This window comes from Marasmius oreades, chromosome 3 (assembly GCF_018924745.1).
Source record: "Marasmius oreades isolate 03SP1 chromosome 3, whole genome shotgun sequence".
Lineage (NCBI taxonomy): Eukaryota > Fungi > Basidiomycota > Agaricomycetes > Agaricales > Marasmiaceae > Marasmius > Marasmius oreades.
Window position 1 is genome coordinate 1400728 of NC_057325.1, and position 19775 is coordinate 1420502.

At 45.0% G+C, this 19775-nt stretch overlaps 5 protein-coding genes across 5 annotated transcripts; 1 reads left to right on the forward strand and 4 right to left on the reverse strand.

Annotated features, from left to right (window-relative positions):
- Window positions 1-3: 3 nt before the first annotated feature.
- E1B28_005784 (uncharacterized protein) lies at window positions 4-1923 on the reverse strand. Its single transcript, XM_043150370.1, has 8 exons — window positions 1763-1923; window positions 1537-1696; window positions 839-1477; window positions 661-781; window positions 477-601; window positions 224-421; window positions 108-168; window positions 4-50 (listed from the first exon to the last, which is right to left on the reverse strand). Exons 1-6 carry the CDS (start codon window positions 1810-1812, stop codon window positions 410-412), a joined length of 1107 nt encoding a protein of 368 aa, XP_043011457.1. The 5' UTR covers window positions 1813-1923; the 3' UTR covers window positions 4-50; window positions 108-168; window positions 224-409.
- A 760-nt stretch (window positions 1924-2683) lies between these two features.
- E1B28_005785 (uncharacterized protein) lies at window positions 2684-3918 on the reverse strand. The gene is made up of 4 exons (XM_043150371.1): window positions 3317-3918; window positions 3138-3258; window positions 2957-3081; window positions 2684-2898 (listed from the first exon to the last, which is right to left on the reverse strand). The coding sequence occupies exons 1-4, from the start codon at window positions 3644-3646 to the stop codon at window positions 2887-2889; spliced, it is 588 nt and encodes a 195-aa protein (XP_043011458.1). The 5' UTR covers window positions 3647-3918; the 3' UTR covers window positions 2684-2886.
- A 10305-nt stretch (window positions 3919-14223) lies between these two features.
- Window positions 14224-15751, forward strand: E1B28_005786 (uncharacterized protein; the record flags this gene model as incomplete). Its single annotated transcript, XM_043150372.1, has 4 exons — window positions 14224-14238; window positions 14292-14572; window positions 14655-15198; window positions 15257-15751. 4 exons carry the CDS (start codon window positions 14224-14226, stop codon window positions 15749-15751), a joined length of 1335 nt encoding a protein of 444 aa, XP_043011459.1.
- A 1223-nt stretch (window positions 15752-16974) lies between these two features.
- Window positions 16975-18221, reverse strand: E1B28_005787 (uncharacterized protein; the record flags this gene model as incomplete). Its single annotated transcript, XM_043150373.1, has 5 exons — window positions 16975-16986; window positions 17037-17161; window positions 17221-17341; window positions 17399-18031; window positions 18087-18221. The coding sequence occupies 5 exons, from the start codon at window positions 18219-18221 to the stop codon at window positions 16975-16977; spliced, it is 1026 nt and encodes a 341-aa protein (XP_043011460.1).
- An 861-nt stretch (window positions 18222-19082) lies between these two features.
- Window positions 19083-19757, reverse strand: E1B28_005788 (uncharacterized protein; the record flags this gene model as incomplete). The annotated part of the gene is made up of 2 exons (XM_043150374.1): window positions 19083-19670; window positions 19722-19757. The coding sequence occupies 2 exons, from the start codon at window positions 19755-19757 to the stop codon at window positions 19083-19085; spliced, it is 624 nt and encodes a 207-aa protein (XP_043011461.1).
- Between the last annotated feature and the right edge of the window lie 18 nt (window positions 19758-19775).

Genomic DNA, 19775 nt, shown 5'->3' on the forward strand with positions numbered 1-19775 from the left:
GTTTAGACCTATGCAAATCGCAGTAGTCGGATTCCAAAGACGTCAGATGACTGTTCGTTATAGAACGTCAGGTCAGGGTAGCCCACTCGAGTAAGTCGGTATGTCACCATAAAGTGCTTCTTTTATTTCAGCCAGGTCTGCTGAGTTCAAGTATACTAGTACATGCACCTGACGGGTTCAGGTCGGACGTGGATAATGGTGCCAAATTAGATTGGAAGCGCACCGGGTTTTCGAGAAAAGATACCAGATAAGCCACAATGAAGTCCATGTTTGCTTCCAATGTTTCACGTTTGAGTCATGGGTCTAAGTTCCACCGTCTTTAACATATCAAATACAATAAGTCAATCATCGAAATCGTGTGCAAGGCACATTCGAAGCAAGAAGCCAAACCATAGAGACAAGAGTGCATTCATATTGTAGACTGTTAGAAAGGGAAAAATAAGGTCAAGCGCGCTTGAAAGAAGGTTGATACCCGCCTGGACCTTTCGCCAACCAGCTGTCACTGTTTGGATATGGCACTGAAAGGCCCACTTGCATAGCTCGCAAGAAACATGCTCCGGTAAAGTGCGAAATACAGCGTCGATATAATTCGAAGACAGATCTGACGAGTAGAAAAGTCAGTAAACGGAGGGCGAGAACTTTGCCAAACTGAGGGGGTACCAGGACGATCTTGCCAAAGTAGATAGGCCGATGCAAGTTTCCAAGCTCTAGCCATTGTATTTTGCATTTTCAGATTGCACTTGGGAGAAGGAGGGTGTAGGTGCGGCAACAACGACAAGAGCTGTGATATATGCAACAGTCACAGACCGATAGCGAAAAAGGACGTGCATATACTCACTCGTTTCAACGAAACCAGGCGGCCGCGATGGAGTGAAAAAAGTCGTGTCATGTATTTCGGGCCCATTTTGATTGCAATATCCTCCGTGATTTTATTGAGTGGAAAAGAAAGGAGATGCGACGAGGTGGACACAGCCAAGTCAAAGATATCATGTTTTGCAGCTAGAAGATAAACCTTCATCGGATCAACATGAGCGTGAGAAAGGAGAGTGGAATGCAAAGCAGACGCCGCCGTGATTTCAGTGCTGGGGTGAACACCGTAAGCCTCGAGCCGATCAACAGCACGAGAGAGCTCATCGAATGTCGGGGCATAACGCGTAGCCGACAGCCCGTAAACGGCGTGTAGGACGATATTCAGGATTGCGGATTGTTCGGGAACGTGGATAACTGTTCGACGAGTTCCACGTAAATCTTTCCCGACCACAAGGGAGTGAAAATGATTATCGGAGGTCGCCAGTAGCAATTCCGAATGCACGTAAAAGGCAACCATGTCTGAAGACAAGCATACCAAATCTGAGGGGATATAGTATGTATTTGCACCGGGATAAAAAGTGGCCGACGTCGTGGTTTTGTCAAGACTATGTTCATGGGCGCCTTCAGATGACTCTGTGCTAGGATGGGAGCGCTGGTCTTCATCGACCTATATACAGCATGTATCAGCCAGCGTGATAAAAACAAAGCAGGATATTGAGCGCGCACAGAAGAATTTGGTGTAGGGTAGCAGAGAGATTGCTCCCAATTGATGTCCCCCTCCGCTAGTGAGACCATAGGCGGTGTGTTTGAAGGAGGGCCATAGCCGTGCTCATGATAAGGTGGGGACTCCATAAGTCTGCAGGAAGGGTCATTTGTGTGAAAGTCACTAGTGTTCGGATAAATCACGTTTCATTCAATTCTTGTTCCCAGAGACGAAGTGGAAGTGACTTACTGACTTGCCGATGAGAACCCTTCAAGGCAACTACTTTTCTCTCCCGGCATCTCAGCCACATCTGCTCATCGTCAACCCGTAAGTGTCCATGCTGTCTGCCATCGTGAATAAGGTCGTCGGAGGTCATGATCAAGGAGTTGTTGAAGTTTGCGGCAAGCCCCGCCGGCAGGAAATTCTCGATCCGAATCGGGACCCTGAGTTACCTATAACTCTCAGGCCAGTCGTAGGCTGATACCGAAGACGACGTCTCTAAAGCTAGCTAAGTATATATACCAACGATCTCCTGGAAGTGTGAAATTTGATGATCAAGGCAACAGTGGTATCGTCGAAAGGCAGGATAGAATGGCGTGAAACCGTAAACGACAGAGACGTCAATCATATACACCGACAAGAAAGGTGTGAGATAAATATGGTTTTCCAGACAACGGACCGTGTATTCATAGATGAAAAGAAAGAAAATTTTTTATCCGGTATGCGGAGAAAGTCACGTCGGTCTTTTTCACCAATTGGATCACCCAGCTCGATAATCTGGACTTTACTGATGGTGTCGTTCCTTCGCAATCCATTATTGCTCAAGCTCAAGTCTCACTCACTCCAGCTCAGCCTGGGACTCTCTAGTAGGCAAAAGGGAGCGGAAAAAGGCTGTGCTCGCTTGCCTCACTCAACCCGTTGAGCAAAGTAGTCAGGATAGGCATCTGTGAGTTGAAGTGTGTTGATTTGCAGCGTATGAGATTTTCAGACGTCAAAGAAGGCCGCCAGTGAGGCAGAAGCATTGTTAGACCTTTCTAGGCCACTGATACTGTACTTTAAACTCAGGCTGTGCTAGAGCCCCCCGGCTGCAGTAGAACGAATAGATTTGCAATCCGCCATCCATGAGGATCACTACTCCGTGAGTATGATAGTAGAAGGAGGTGATATCGAGGGCCATGAAAACCACAGGACGTTGATAGTTCATAATGAGGTTCTCGAGGTCCATTCATGTAGTAACGCCCACAGATAGTGTCAAGTTAACCTTTTCGGAATCTTCGCCGGGAAGTGGGAAGGCTAAATGAGCTAATTTTCTTCTGCATTGAACCCAAAAAACCCATTGAATCAAAATCGAATACATCCCAAAAGTAGTATAATCAGATGGTAGACTGATAGTAAAACAATAAGTCGTTGGGCCGTTGTAGGACTGTCGATCATGATGCTTGCCTTAACGTTTTGCCAACCAGCTGTCATTACTTGGATATGGCACTGAAACGCCCACTTGCATAGCTCGCAAGAAACACGCTCCGGTAAACTACGAAATACGGAGTCGATATAACTTGAAGACAGATCTGGCATGTAGACAAGTCAGTCGGAGGGCGAGAACTTTGTTAAACTGAGGGGGTACCAGGACGATCTTGCCAAAGTAGATAGGCCGATGCCAGTCTCCAAGCTTTGGTCACCGAGTTTTGCATTTTCAGACTGCACTTGGGAGAAGGAGGGTGTAGGTGCGGCGACGATGACAAGAGCTATGATATATGCAACAGTCACAGACCGATAGCGGAAAAAGGATATAAAGATGCTCACTCGTTTCAACGAAACCAGGCGGCCGCGATGAAGAGAAAAAAGTCGTGTCATGTATATCGGGCCCATTCTGGTTGCAATATCGTCCGTAATTTTATTGAGTGAAAAAGAAAGGAGATGCGACGAGCTGGACACAGCCAAGTCAAAGATATCGTGTTTTGCGGCTAGAAGACAAACCTTCATTGTATCGACATGAGCGTGAAGAAGGATTGTCGAATGCAAAGCAGACGCTGTCGTGATTTCAGTACTAGGGTGAACACCGTAAACCTCGAGCCGATCAACAGCACAAGAGTTCATCGAATGTCGGGGCATAACGCGTAGCCGATAGCCCATAAACGGCGTGTAGGATGATGTCTTTCCCGACCACGAGGGAGTGAAAATGATTATCGGAGGTCGCCAGTAGCAATTCTGAATGTACGTAAAAGGCAACCATGTCCAAAGACAAGCATACCAAATCTGAGGGGATATAGTATGTATTTGCACCGGGATAAAAAGTGGTCGACGTCGTGGTTTTGTCAAGAGCGTTCATCGGCGTCTTCGATGGAGCGTGATGACTCTGTGCTAGAATCGAACTGTTCGTCTTCATCGACCTGTTGAACTAATCGTTTAACATGTGACTGTGTCAGTCACAAGACTTAGACACAAGACTCCATAGACATTAGTAGTTACTCATGTACATACGTCTGTCACTATATTTACACTATCATTCACATGGATAGTTTACTTATCTACCAATAGCTTATAGACCTCACAGTAGATGACTGAACATTCTCTCACATCTACTTATATCTACCAATAGCTATATGACCTCGAGAGATAACAAGAACCTTGTTACTCAGACACATTCATTAGATACTATCTTTAGTTCTAACTCTCACAGACGTGCTTAGCACAACATAGCACGACATATCTATTATTATACCTACAAAGTAGTATAAAAGCTAGGTAGTAGCAGCATGTAACGACAGGCTGTTCTATACGAATATCCTACCACTTAACTCTAACCAAGTTACTGTCTCAAGTCCCTTACAAAAGTAAGTCATACCACTGTGCATCTAGGCTGACAGCCTTTGCACCCTGCTTTCAACAGGTTATGGGCCCCGAACGCCACAGACTTCCTAGTCAGTGTCAATGGCGGACAGACCTATGACCCTTTGCGGGACATAGAGAAGTTCACCAGTGGATATTGGATATGGCAAAAAAAGGCAAGAGTTATTTCATTCATCTCTTTCCCTCTATACTAGCATCATGGGCCTTCACTTTCGTACAAGCCCTATATCTAAATTTTACACTTCTTACTCCTCTGGTCGTGCCCGCACGCTTGTGCAACGCAGACTGAGAAGGTTTCATCCATTTACACAGATGATTCACTTGGGACAACCGTTGGGACCCCAAGTTAGATAGCTTGTAAAATAGTCACGGTCACTTTCGTATTTAAATAAGTAAAACCTCCACTATATGCTGTCAGTCATATAAACGCTTAGTAGTTTATAAATTTGTTGTTTTGGGATCGCTCGTTGGACAATGCCTAAGCATGAACCTGCGGGTTTCATGTGAGAAAGCTTGTGTAACTGATGCAGATCAATCAACAAATTTTAAAACAAAAAGCTTTCTATTGGCATATAGATTTTTAACTATACATGGTGAGTCCGGGATTGAGACCGGATCACTGAAGTGACACATGACACATGGAATTAGTTATCTTAATTGATAACGACCGTTTGTGGCCAAACGGACTCATAATCTATAGAAAGACAGATTGTTTAAAAAGCCTTTGCTTACAATCATATTTCTTTTAGCAAATGTCTTCCTCCGAAGAACAAGGTGTTTACGTCAAAACTCCCACTGGCTTTAACGTTCCAGTAGTCTCTGGTTCTAACAAAGCCTTCTCTGTAAAGAATGATCCAGAATCAGACTTCCTTGTTGCCAATTATAGGCAATATCCTCTCTATACCCAAATGGTTAATAACGCCGAAACTCCTTCTACTGCCGGAATCTCCGTCATCCCGATCTTCGATGGAAATGCACGCAAATGGGAAGAGTTTTCCGATACATTCACAAACTACTGTAGAGTTCAGAAATGTGTAACAGCATTGACTACTGCGGCACCTACTATTGCTGCTACCGATCATGCCACATATCACACTTCCGTCTCTAATTACAACACTTGGTCTGAGAAAAATGAGCAAGCCCTTGGTTACCTCCACCTTCGCACTTCTAAAGCTATTAGAATTTCATACGGCAAAGACAAAACTGCCATGCAATTCTTTGACGCTTTGAAACTGGCATTCCAATCAAATAAGGTTGCCAGTGCGAATGAAGAATATATTAAATATAACAATATATTCATTCAGGATGGTGTAAATCCAATACCTGCCATTACCCAGATCACTTCCCATGCAGCTAGACTCCAGGAGAAAGGATACCCACTTGAGGACAAGCTGATCGCTTTCCAAATCGTTAGCAAGCTACCTCCTTCCTTCGGGAATGTTATTTCCATTATCAACAATCTCACTGAGAGGGAGTTTACCACTCAAAAGATTATTGAAATGGTGTCCACAGAATGGATGCAAAAACAATCGATGTCTATGGTACAAACTAATACTGCCAGAGTCACTGGACTGAAACATTTCAATCCAAACTTCCGACCAACTTGGAATAATGGTCAAAAGAATCGGAACTCCAATCCAATTCAGCAGTATAATCCTGGTGCTCAGCAGAGCAACCAGAAAAAGAACTGGAAAGGAAAAGGAAAGGGGAAGCAGCCACAACAGAATCCTGGTCAGGGTTCTAAGAAACAATTTAATAATAACAAGAAGCAGAAAGGGGGAGGAAAGAAAAATAAAAACTCTTCCAGAAATCATTCTGCCCCTGTTAAAATCAATTGTTCACAACTAGCCGATGAACTCCGATTTGTCGAAATACATATGAATCATGTTGGCTACAATTGGGATGGAGAAGAAAGACAAATCGCGTCTACTTCAAATATTCCTAGCACTACTACCCGAGACCTACAAATGATAGGAACGTCTACAAGTCACAATCTTGGACGACCACTTCCTGATCATGAACCAATTTCTGACCCAGATTTCAAAGACTTAATGGAAACATTTGGTAATAATCCGGATTTCTTCCAACCACCACTTGCCCGATGTACCATTAGTTCCACCGCATCTGATGTAAATCCACAATCTGAATACCAGGTTAAATTGGATACCAGATTGCCGCATACTGTCCCACCATCTCCTGTAGTTATTCCTACTGCTCTTCGCTGTACACAACTTGAAGCTACACAGCAGAATTCCTTTGGAGAACCATCACGAGCAGAAATGTTAATCAATAATATGATCTTCAAACTTCGGAAGAATCTTAGAAACAATATTCTACGAAACATTCTCCTCACTGATGTAGAAGCAGAAAAAGATCGTCTACTTCAAGAACTTGAGGAACTAAACGCCTCTGGGATTTACAAAATAATCCTATCGCTCAGTTCAGAAGCTGCAGATACTCATCCTCGAGAGTACAATGTCAATATCTACAAAATAGATAACATGACACCACGTCAATTCATCTTCGAGAGCCTAATGGATCAGGACACAAAGATCGATAACATTCGAATTGAACCATCCCTAATGGTTCATACATCAGCACATCTTCATCCGTGGCAGAGCGCCAATGATATCAGACGACTAATCAGGGATATTTCTCTGGAAATCGTATCAATGAATGAGATTGCTAGAAGAATCTATCCTGATTCTGTACAACTCTTCAAAAATAATTCGATATGGAGAGAAAATGCTCCAATTCAAGTTCGTCTCCCACAATGCTGGAAAAAGGTTGTGGAAGAAAATCTAGAATACAACGCTCTTGATTGGTATCTTCAGAAACCTTTGAAGAATGCTGTCAACGACTCTAATATTGATCACAACTGGCTTAATCAAGTCAGATGTGTCCAATGGTACTTTGGCCTCACAAAAACTCCTTCTGAAAATCAGGAAGGACTGTTCGAAGTACAAACACTAGACAGAATGTGGCCTGGTCGCAATCTAGAAGAAGAAGAAGCAGAAAGAATACGACGATCCAAACATTCTGCTTACTGGAATGATTGGGCAGAAGCTGATGAATACGATTCGGACACCTACTACGAAAGAGATGATCCATACCGAGTCTCTTTTGATCGACTCTCTGACACCCCTAATAATACTCCTGAAACAGGAGGATTAGTCCCACCATCTCATGAACCTCTACCACTTCAAATCAGTTCTCACCTTCAAGAAGAACTTTCCAATGTTCATGTCAATGCAACCATTTGCTTCGAAATGACAAATTCTTCAACTCCAGTATATGTTCACATGGAAGAAACTTCCGATACAGAGGAAGATATCCATATGGAGGAAACATCAGATCTAGAATGCGAAGTTATCTATATATCTGATGATGAACAGGAAATATCTCTACCAGAGAATGAAACAATTGATCCGATGCCGGATCTTATGGACACTAATCCGAATCAAATCAACTTTGATGATTTCTCAATCAACAGTCCACCTACAGACTTACCCGACCCGGTCATAACCCAAGAAGAGTATCTTCCCGCTGTCATATCTGAACATGATGTGATAAGGACAGATCTTGATCTATCTTGGACCCCTCTTTTCATAAAGAATGGTTTTTACGTTGAACCAATGGTCGAGAAAGTCCAAAGGTTTAGGAATGATATATTCAATCTAGAAACAGAAGAAATTCTCAAAGAATATCATCGCAGAAGAACTGCTGGAGAGTTTGTGATGTCCATGACTATAGGCCAAGGAAGCAATTCCATGGAACTCTTCTCACCTGCTCAAGAAGTAGCGTCGATTCGAAGATCCATGACACTGGCAAAAGCTTTACCAGTGAACTGCATCACAAATGAAGTTGATCTTGATGATCCACATCTCACCCCTTGGACAAGTCACAATTGGTTCCATATCAAGCGACGATTTAATCGGAGATATGAAGTTAGGCAAAAATGGCTCAAACGCAACAATTTGAAGAGGAAAAGGGAGGCATACGAGGAATGCAATACCGGATTCAATGAATCTGACTTTAACGAACATGTCAGACGCATGAATCAATTGGAGAACGACAGACATCGGTCAGCTCTGAAGAAAATTAAAAATCAGAGACAACAGCTTAAGATAGGCAAATCTGAAACATTTTGCTATATCTGCAAATCAATTAAGCACACTCGTGCTAACTGTCCTCTCAATCCACCTCAAAGGTGTGCTCACTGCCAAAGCCCTACTCACCCTAGTAACAAATGTCGAAAACTTCATCCAATGGCTAAAGATTTCAACTGGCCACCAGTTGATACTGGTAGAAGTCCATGGAAGAAGGAGAAAAGGATAGACTACCTAAAGAGAATGGCAGAAGAGAACAAAAGACGAATTTCCAAAGCTGCAAGAATGAGTACTGGCGGACGACCCCCCAGGCCACAGCTCAGCGACAATTCACCACTACAGAAGAAATGCTATAAGTGTGGAAGCACAGAGCATGTCTTCAGGTACTGTTCACAAAGAATATGCTTTAAATGTAAGCACATTGGACATAGCTGGAAGGATTGTACAAGACATGGAGAAACTTCGCAAGAATACATCAGGAGACACCGCTTCTCTGATGGAATTTCCTACAACGATCGACAAATGGAAGAGTCCAAGACCCCCAATGACTATCACAACTACAACGACTACGAATACAATGGTGAAGACACCTATGGTCATGACTATGAATGCTGGCAAGATTTCTCTTTTACTTCAAAGCTTAATGCTAATCACTCACTACAGAATAACACCAATCAAACTTCTTGTATAACTACAATTGGTTGTAACGATGTTTCTGTATGTAATAATATATTTGCGTTTTCTACAACGGCAATGAGTGATAAGCAAGTAAAGCAAGAGAAATGGCTACTAGATAGTGGAGCAACACATCATATGACTCCTAATATCAATGATTTTGTTGACTATCACGAATTAAGTAGCCCAATCGCAGTTCAGACTAGTGCAGGCAATGAAGCCTACACGCCTATTACTGGTCTTGGAACAGTTTTCATAGAATGTCATAAAGCCAATGGCCACAAATGTGTCATAAAACTTTTTCCAGTCATGTACCAATGCCATAGTCCATATCGAATACTATCCACTGGTAAGATCGAAAAAGAAGGGTACTATACTTTATCTTACGATCAAGCAACTTCTCTCAGATCGAAGAGAGATCATTCTGAAATCCTAACTGGATATCCCAGTAATGGATCGGATAATCTCAAATGGGTTGATGGAAAGATACTCTCCAAGGAGAAATCACCTTCAATCATTATGGCTTCTCTTGCAAACATAGATTCATCTATTTGGCATAGACGTTTTGCACACGCATCTTACAATGTACTACGCAAGTGTCAAACTTCTTGCAAAGGTTTCACTGAATCTACGATTTGGGAACCAACTACAGGAATCTGTAGAGGTTGCGCTAAAGGAAAGATGACAGCTAAATCATACCCATCTTCTAGCAAATGCGCCTCTCAAAAACTAGAATTAGTTCATGCAGATGTACTAGAATTTCCAACTCACTCATATCAGCAAAACAAATATTGCTTGACTATGATCAATGACTTTTCCTCACTAGGATGGGTCTTCCCTATACGAAACAAGTACGATGTTTTCCAAAAGCTAAAAGAATGGAAGACATTAGTGGAAAACCTATCTAATCAAAAAGTCAAGAAGCTACGCTTCGATCGCAGGGGAGAATTCTTCTCTAGGAATTCAGATGCATTCTTCAAACAACATGGAATTTCTATCCAGTCATCTGCACCTCACATACATGAACAAAATGGACGAATAGAACATTTCAATCGGACGCTGCGAGACAAATCTGAGGCACTACGGCAGCAAGCCTGTGCACCAGAGAGTTGGTGGCAATTTGCTATTGAAACGGCACTTCATGTATACAACAGAACTCCAATTCATTCCAGAGAATGGAAAACGCCTGTGGAACTTTATAGCAACAAACAACCTGATGTTTCCTACTTCAGAACGTTTGGTTGTGGGGCTTATGTTCATAATCACATAGAAGTACGCAAAAACAAACTAGCACCACGCTCAGAAGCCATGATCTTTATTGGTTACGAACCAGGATCAAAAGCTTACCGTTTTATGCGAACTACTAGCAACTCGATCGTTGTTAGCCCCAATGCTACCTTTGATGAATCATGGTTTCCTAAATGCAAACAGGAAGCACCTGGTTCTATTGAGATAGGCAAATCTTCCGAACCAATCCGCTCTACGCCTTTTCAACAATACCCTTACGACGGTCATGATCACAATGATCACCATCCAAATTCGAATCAAAAGGACGCTTTTGACGAATTTTGGAACCTTCCCAATGATGACTCTAACGATGAGGCTCCTACACAGGATCCTGAATGTGATATTCCTAAGGATGAACAACCTCAGGAAAAACCTCATGAACAGAATTATCCTCCACAACCTCCTCCACGAACTCATAAGAGATCTCAGAAAGTGAGAGATCCTTTACCGCCTAGAGAGGTCGAACCTAGAGTTCGCATACCTAGGATACAAGAAGGAAACGTCTATACAGGCGATCCTCTTGAAAACCAACAACAAGGCATGCGAAGTTGGCAAAAGACAGTTAATCCACTAGGAATACCTGAAAAGATACCAGTAAAACCAAAAGGAACTGTCATTCCTGAACAAGGGAACTCCGAGAAAGAGCTTCTGACTAGACTTATTCAGGAAGGGGGAGAGCAATTCATTAAAACATTTCTTTCATCCGCTATCAAACCAGATTTTGATACAGTCAAAGACTGGTCTTATTCTGAAATCCTCAACCTACGCCCAAAAGAGGAACAGATAGAATGGCTGAAAGCTTGTGGAGAAGAATTGAAATCACTAAATGAAAGACAAGTGTTTTCAGTAGTAAACCGTCCTACACACAAAAAACCAATCAAATGCAGATGGGTATTCGACAAAAAGTCGGATGGACGCTACAAAGCGCGATTAGTAGCAAAAGGATTTTCACAAATCCAAGGCATAGATTATGACGAACTATTTTCACCAGTTGTACGCTTTGAAACCGTACGACTACTTCTGGCATTAGCAGCACTAGAAGACTGGGAAATCTCAGCGCTCGATGTTAAAACTGCCTTTCTATATGGCGAGTTGAAAGAAGAAATCTTTATGGAACAACCAGAAGGATTCGTCAAGGATAAACACAAGGTTTGGAAGTTACGCAAAGCATTATACGGCCTGAAGCAAGCCAGTCGAACTTGGTGGCATACGTGTACACAATCAATGATGAAAATGGGCTACACACGATGCACTTCAGATGCTGGCGTATACATCTTCCAAGAAAGCGGCAAAACAGTTATTGCCATTATTTATGTCGACGATGCCCTATTCATGGGATCCGACAAGGACCTTCTCAATAGAAAGAAGAAGGAATTTATGAAAGTCTGGGAATGCAGAGATTTAGGAGAACCAAAGGAATTTCTTCGAATGAGAATCAGGAGAGACCGAAAAAATCGGAAGATCTATCTTGATCAATGCGACTATCTTGAAAAAGTAATCCGAAGATTTGATATGACAAATGCAAAATCAGCAAACACACCATTACCTGGTGGATACACACTGGTTACCAACACAAATACTCCAGATCCAAAACTTCGATCACAGTTCCAATCAGTAATAGGATCACTACTTTACCTCATGCTTGGAACATGACCTGACATTGCACATGCTGTTATCAAACTATCACAGCATGGCGCAAATCCATCTCGAGATCATCTTGATCGATCAAAGTATATCCTCAAATATCTTAGAGGAACTTCCAAATATACACTCACATATGATGGAAAGTCGAACATGGGATTCATGGCCTATTCTGACTCAGATTGGGCAACAGATCCTAGTAATTGAAAATCACACACTGGATATTTAATCAAGTTTGCCAACGCACCAGTCTGTTGGGTTTCACACCAACAAAAGACCATTGCATTGTCATCTACGGAAGCCGAGTACATGGCACTATCCGACTGTGCTAGACAAATTAGATGGATTGAAAACCTCTTTGGAGAAATAGGATTCCCATTAGAGTCAATTCCACTAATCGGCGACAATCAAGGATCACTATTTCTAAGCAGTAACGAAGTACAAGAAAAGCAAACCAAGCACATGGACATATGCTTTCATCACATTCGTGAATGCATCAACAAAAAGAAGATCACACTGTTCTATTCTCCCACAACCGAAAATCCTGCAGATCTTCTCACGAAGAACCTAGATAAAATCAAGTTCGAAAAATGCTGTAAAGAACTTGGATTGACCTTCCACTAATTTATACCACATGAATTCAGTGAGGGGGAGTGTTGAACTAATCGTTTAACATGTGACCGTGTCAGTCACAAGACTTAGACACAAGACTCCATAGACATTAGTAGTTACTCATGTACATACGTCTGTCACTATATTTACACTATCATTCACATGGATAGTTTACTTATCTACCAATAGCTTATAGACCTCACAGTAGATGACTGAACATTCTCTCACATCTACTTATATCTACCAATAGCTATATGACCTCGAGAGATAACAAGAACCTTGTTACTCAGACACATTCATTAGATACTATCTTTAGTTCTAACTCTCACAGACGTGCTTAGCACAACATAGCACGACATATCTATTATTATACCTACAAAGTAGTATAAAAGCTAGGTAGTAGCAGCATGTAACGACAGGCTGTTCTATACGAATATCCTACCACTTAACTCTAACCAAGTTACTGTCTCAAGTCCCCTACAAAAGTAAGTCATACCACTGTGCATCTAGGCTGACAGCCTTTGCACCCTGCTTTCAACACGACCTACATAATACGGCAAGTATCAGTCGGCCTGATAAAAACCAGGATCTTGAACACGCACAGAAGTTGGTATAGGGTAGCAGAGACTCGATCGCTCCCAATTGATGTTCTCCTTCAGTGCCATAGCCAGTGTGTTTGAAAAGGGAGCTCGTAATAAGGTGGTGATTCCATGATAAGCCTGCAGGAAGGGTCATATGTGTGAAGGTCACTAGTGTTTGGATATATCACGTTTCATTCAGTGGAACTGACTTACTGACTTGCCGATGAGAACCGGATGAGAATCCTCCACCTTTCTATCCCGACATCTCAACGATCTCTACTCACCGTCAGCCCGTAAGTGTTCATGTCTGCCTTCGCGAATAGTAAGGTCGTCAGGACTCAGAAGTACTAGGAGATGCGTCGACCGCGTCGTTCGCGTTGGAGGCAAAACATTGGCTAATCATTTCGGAGTTCAAAACGGTTCCATGGAATTTTAATCCTATTGAACGTTTTGAATACGGTACATATCACACAAACCAATCGACACGAAACCCAGCACTACTCCCCAAACATCTTTTCGCACCACACAGATAACTCACACAGCTCACTTTTTTATCATTATCCAATACTGAAACCTTTTCCCCTCTTCAGTGCCCTCTCCCCAAGTCATCGACTCCTATATCGAGTTCGCTAAGAGGTACGTCCCGGATCAGGACTCCGACGAAGAGGAGAACCCTGCTAACACCCCGACCACCACCACTATATCGGCTCTCTCGTCTCTAGGACTTGGCGGCGCCCCGTCTAGTGCTAGGTTGTATACGAATGACCCGCATGCCGTCTCCAATGAGGATGCACACACCTACTACGACGGCCTTCCTTCCAAGCCTATCTTGATCTATCGCACACACAAGGGACCATAAGCCCAGTTTCGTCAAAACCGGGAGCTACATACGGTATTTGAACATCCGCTTGCGGACCTCTGGAACGCTGGCCTATGGCAGGGGGTTGTGAAGGCTATGGATGATCACAGAGTAAGTCATCAGGCATCCATCGTTTTGTAACACTTGCTAACGAGGATTTCTAGGTCCTCTTCACGACGTTGGACGTTGTGCGTTTCAGGGCGGTTGAGGGTGACAACACGCCCTCGGACGACGAAGCCGACGAAGAAGAAGCTGCTGAGGCCGAGGCCAAGAAACCTATCGTCGGCCCCGTCACTGTTTGGGTTGGACCACCCCGCCCATGGCTGTCCACAACGCCGCTCAGGACGTCCTGGCCCTTCTCAGGAAGCACAACATCACTGACGTCAACGTCGAGGTTCGAGAATCCTATTATCATAGCGAAGCTGGTCCTCGGCTTTTCGAACCAGTTGGAGACCTTCACGCACTTGTCAACGATATCAGTCCACTCACTCCCGCCCTCGGCCTCGGCATCTTCGCGCTGCAGCCAGGCCCAAAGTTCAGGGGACCATGTACCTGTACCTCAATGAGGGCGGGGACAGCGATAGGCTCCTGGGCGTCACATGCCGTCACGTCTTATTTGGATCCAATGAACCGAACCAGGACTACTTTTGCCACCCTAGTGCGCCTTCTAGGAATGTCCATCTGCTTGGCCAGAAATCTTACAATAACCTCGTCGCCTCGATCAAACTCCAGATTGCAGACCTCGGCATTGCGGCTCGACGCTGGGAGAGGCAGATCGGACAGTTTGAGGAGAGGGAGAATTGCGACAACGCTGCACGGGCTAGGAACGAACGACTTGAGACCCAGGGGCTGCTGAACAAAGCTATGGTGGGCATGGACGAGCTTATAATGTTCCAGCGTCGGGTTGAAACAGACTGGAGCGACAAGAACAACCGTGTCCTTGCCCACGTCCTCTGCTCCCCAGCCATCGGTCTCGGCGTCGGTCAGCAACAGTTCACCGAAGACTGGGGAATCTTCAAGATCGATCGCGACAAGCTCGGTGACGCTTCAAAGGGAACAAGATCGACCTTGGTGCGCTTTGACAACCTACAGTCTATCAACTTAAATATTATCATATCTAGGGACCAAGATCTCGCCCCCAGTCTTCACCCGCATGTGCTTTCCCCACCCAGAAGCCGATTGGGAGTTCGAGTATCCTACAGATCGTCTGCTTCCAGTTCGTGGTGTCATCTCCGACCAGCTCATGTGCTCCCCCGATATGAAGGACCAGGACGGCAAACCCTGCTTGCTTGTTGTCAAACACGGGAATTCCAGCTGCACTACGCTCGGCCGTGCCAATGGGGTCTTCTCCGTCGTTCGCAAGTACAAGGCCGGAGATGTGGCCGTCAAGGAAACCTCCTTGGAGTGGGGAATCATCAATTTCGACACCAAATCTGGGGTGTTCTCGGAAGGTGGTGATTCGGGCTCCGCGATCGTCGATATCCATGGCCGTATTGGTGGCCAGCTTATTGGCGGCAGCGGCAGCATCGAATTCTCCGACATGACCTACGCCACGCCCTTCTGGTGGGTGCTCGAGCGTACCAAGGCCAACGGGTTCCCCAATGCGAACATCAGCGTCGCCTAATAGACATCTCGACATCAACAACGTTTGGCTCGCTGTTCTGGTTTGTCTTGTTTCATGTCCTTCACTTCCTGGTCCTCCAGGTTGCATATGACTTGACACATTGCCGCGTCGACGTTACTGTTCTGCCAAGGTTTTACTGGCTGGGCCTGGCGCTGCGTGTCACTCGTGAGATAGATTACCCAGTATAGATTTGGGACAGCACGAAATAGGTACACTTTTGAGTGTAAACCACTGATTTGACAGGCGAATAAAAGAGTACAGCGGTCTGTGTATGATGCTATGGGCACTGTGAGTGTGGCCAGAGCTGAAAGCTGAGACGGGCCATGCTGTGGAGGTTGCTCGGTCGAGAGGAACTTTTTTTGGATCAAAGGTGGGCTGAAGCAGTCGCTGTCCCGGTCACATAGCTGTCGCGCACCGGCGTCTTGGCCAGCTTGAAATTGGTTGTGTGCTGCCTGATCCATCCAGTTGTTTTGGTGGCATGGGAGCTGTGTGTTGGACCTTGTCAACGTAGGCGGTCCGAGGCACTTGCAGTTGTGGTGTGAGAGCCGTGTCAAATGGTTGTTGATATCGTGATCAAAGAGTCGATGGGTCTTCTTTGAACCAGACCAACAAACAAGTAAACGAACTCAGAAAACTCCCGCTCAAAGCACTTGTCGACAGCATTGGCCGGCGTCATGAATGTCACTGTCGTTCCTGGCTTTGGCAGACCTCTCAGCTGGGAAGACATGAGCCAGGGCCACGAGGTGTAAGTACCTTAGCTGCCCTATTGTGCCTGGCGAATTCAGCTCTCCCCATACATGCGATACAGCTACAACAGTCTCCCCCGCATCAACACAAAAGACAGAACAGCATGCCTTTGAAACTGCAAAGACGCTGTCAATTGTATATATAGGTAAGAAAGGTGTGAGATGTAGATATCCAGACAACGGACCTCGATGAGTATTTATACACGAAAAGAAAAACCTATTTGGTGCGCGAAAAAAGTCACGCACATATCCGCATTGTGAGACCCCACTGACACTGTAATTTTGTTGCAACCCGTCCTTTCATGTCCGTATAGTAAGGTAGAACGGGGCTGAACGCGCAATATCAAGGGCCATGAAAACCCAAGTTCATGAATAGAGGTGAGAAAAGAAAGAAAAACAACATTCTCGACGTCGTTGAATATAGTGTCGCGAACCTTTGGAGAGGTGGGAAAGCCAAATCCACTACATCCCAAACGCTCAAATGGTACACTGAGGAGAACAATAAGTCATTGGTGGGTGAGACCGTCGATGATACTTGCCTTAACATTTTGCCAACCAGCTGTCATTGCTTGGATATGGCACTGAAACGCCCACTTGCATAGCTCGCAAGAAACATGCTCCGGTAAACTACGAAATACAGAGTCGATATAACTTGAAGACAGATCTGGCATTTAGACAAGTCAGTAAACGGACGGCTAGAACTTTGCTAAACCGAGGGGTTACCAGAACGATCTTGCCAAAGTAGATAGGCTGATGCAAGTTTCCAAGCTCTGGCCACTGTATTTTGCATTTTCAGACTGCACTTGGGAGAAGGAGGGTGTAGGTGCGGTAACGATGACAAGAGCTGTGATATATGCAATAGTCACAAATCGATAGCGGAAAAGGACGTGCATATACTCACCCGTTTCAACGAAACCAGGCGGCCGCGATGAAGAGAAAAAAGTCGTGTCATGTATATCGGGCCCATTCTGGTTGCAATATCGTCCGTGATGTCGTTGAGTGAAAAAGAAAGGAGATGCGACGAGCTGGACACAGCCAAGTCAAAGATATCGTGTTTTGCGGCAAGGAGGTAAACCTTCATCGGATCGACATGAGCGTGAAGAAGGATTGTCGAATGCAAAGCAGACGCTGTCGTGATTTCAGTACTAGGGTGAACACCGTAAACCTCGAGCTGATCAACGGCACAAGAGAGCTCATCGAATGTCGGGGCATAACGCGTAGCCGATAGCCCATAAACGGCGTGTAGGATGATATTTAGGATCGGGGATTGTTCAGGAATGTGGATAACTGTTAGACGAGTTGTGTTTTTCCCGCCCAGAAGAGAGTGAAAATGATTATCGGAGGTCGCCAGTAGCAATTCTGAATGCACGTAAAAGGCAACCATGTCCGAAGACAAGCATACCAAATCTGAAGGGGTATGGTATGTGTTTGCACCGGGATAAAAGGTGGTGGACGTCGTGGTTTCGTCGAGAACATGTTCATGGGCGTCTTCGGATGACTCTGCGCCATAATGGAAGTGTTGGTCTTCATCACCCTGCATACGCAAGCATCAATAGGTGTATTAACGAATATGGATATTGAACACGCACAGATGTTGGTGACGGCCCCGGTGTAGGGTAGCAGAGATATTGCTCCCAATTAATGTCCTCCTTCACTGGTAATACCATAGCCAGCGTATTTGAAGGAGGACCACAGTCATGGTGGTAATAAGGGGTTGACTCCATAAATGAAGGGTCGTTTGGGGAAGAGCTTTCTTATCCTCACTCCATAATACCCACACCTCAGACTCGAGACTAGCTATTTCAGCCAAGGAATGACATAAGCATCAGATTCTGGTCTTATTTTCTGGACTTCGAAGCTGCGAGTCACAAAACGAGGTCGAAGCGCTAAAAGAGTGTTTTCGTCAACAATCTTTTGGAGTGAAGTTGCTCATTGCCAGTCATTGGAGTAGGTGGAGTAGGTAGGAGGATCTAATTTTCACACGATCACCAAAAAAGGAAATACGTCATTGGGCAGTGGTTGCCGAAACAGAGGCTCGAGCCATCCCCTCAAATTTAGACAGCTTTGACAACGGATGTCAGGAGGTTCCAAACGGCACCAGAAGATCCGGAAGCGGCAACACCGCCGCTGATCCTTGCCGTGCTGACGGAATTTGAAGGTGATCAAGAATGGTCTGGCAATAGGAAAATTCGATAGTACCATAAATACGCCACCAACGACCGTTTCCTATACGTGTCGTAACGGATCAGAAATGAAATGTCTTGGAAAAGTCTATTGTAGTACTTACCGTTCTCGCCGCATCGGAACTGGACTAGCAATCCATGATTTAACTTCCCTCGAAGCAATGGGCCCGGGGGCAGCAAGGGGTTGAGGGCATCACAAACAGCTAAAGCAAAAGAGTGGTTCTATGGGTAACAAGCTCGTACTTACATACTTACGGTACTGCCAATAGCTAGAATCATTGGACGAGCTCGGTAACGCACAAATTTCCTCAAAGTCGGACCCGCGCCGCATTAACCGTTACAATTATAATAGGATAGTAAATATGTACTTTTACTAAAGAATACAGTCATAGCTCTCGATCTTCAATAAGACTCGTAACTTCTGGTTCTTGTCAATCCATGGCGCCCGCGATGTTTGGAGGGAGGTACGCTGTCGTTCCCATATCCATATCCTCCACGACCGTGACCAAGCTGAGCTTCCACAACATCTTCCGCCATATTTCTCAACTCGCGTTTCAGCCCGTGTCTTCCCCGACTATGACTATGACTACGATGACGGTGGTGGTGATGCCTTCCATGACTGTGGCTTCGGTGTCGCCTCCGACCATTGTCAACTCCTCCGTAACCGCGTACATTTGTGTAACCTCCCCCGTAACCTCCTGCGGCTACAGGAGCCATTACCGCGGGGACCCCCGTAGTAGCTCCCACAGGGGCTGAGGAAGGGAAATACTGTTGTTGAACACCGGGTGCAGCCGTGACGGTGGTTGGAACCAGAGTCGGGGCTGGATTCGCGGTGTTCATCACAGCGGGGGCTCCGACTTGAACCCCCGGTTGCGGGGCAGTGGTGGTAGCAGCTGCGGCGGTGGCGGTGGTGTCCACTGCGGAGGCTCCTGCAGGGACCATCTGGCCCTGTAAAGGTGCCGAGGTCACAACCTGGGGTGCAGTGTAGAACTATCCAAGTTCAGCGACAAATCGAGGAAAACAACAAAGGAGGGCACCAACAACGGTAGGGTATGTGGGTGGTGGTTGCTGATACATTTTTGATTCGATAATCGG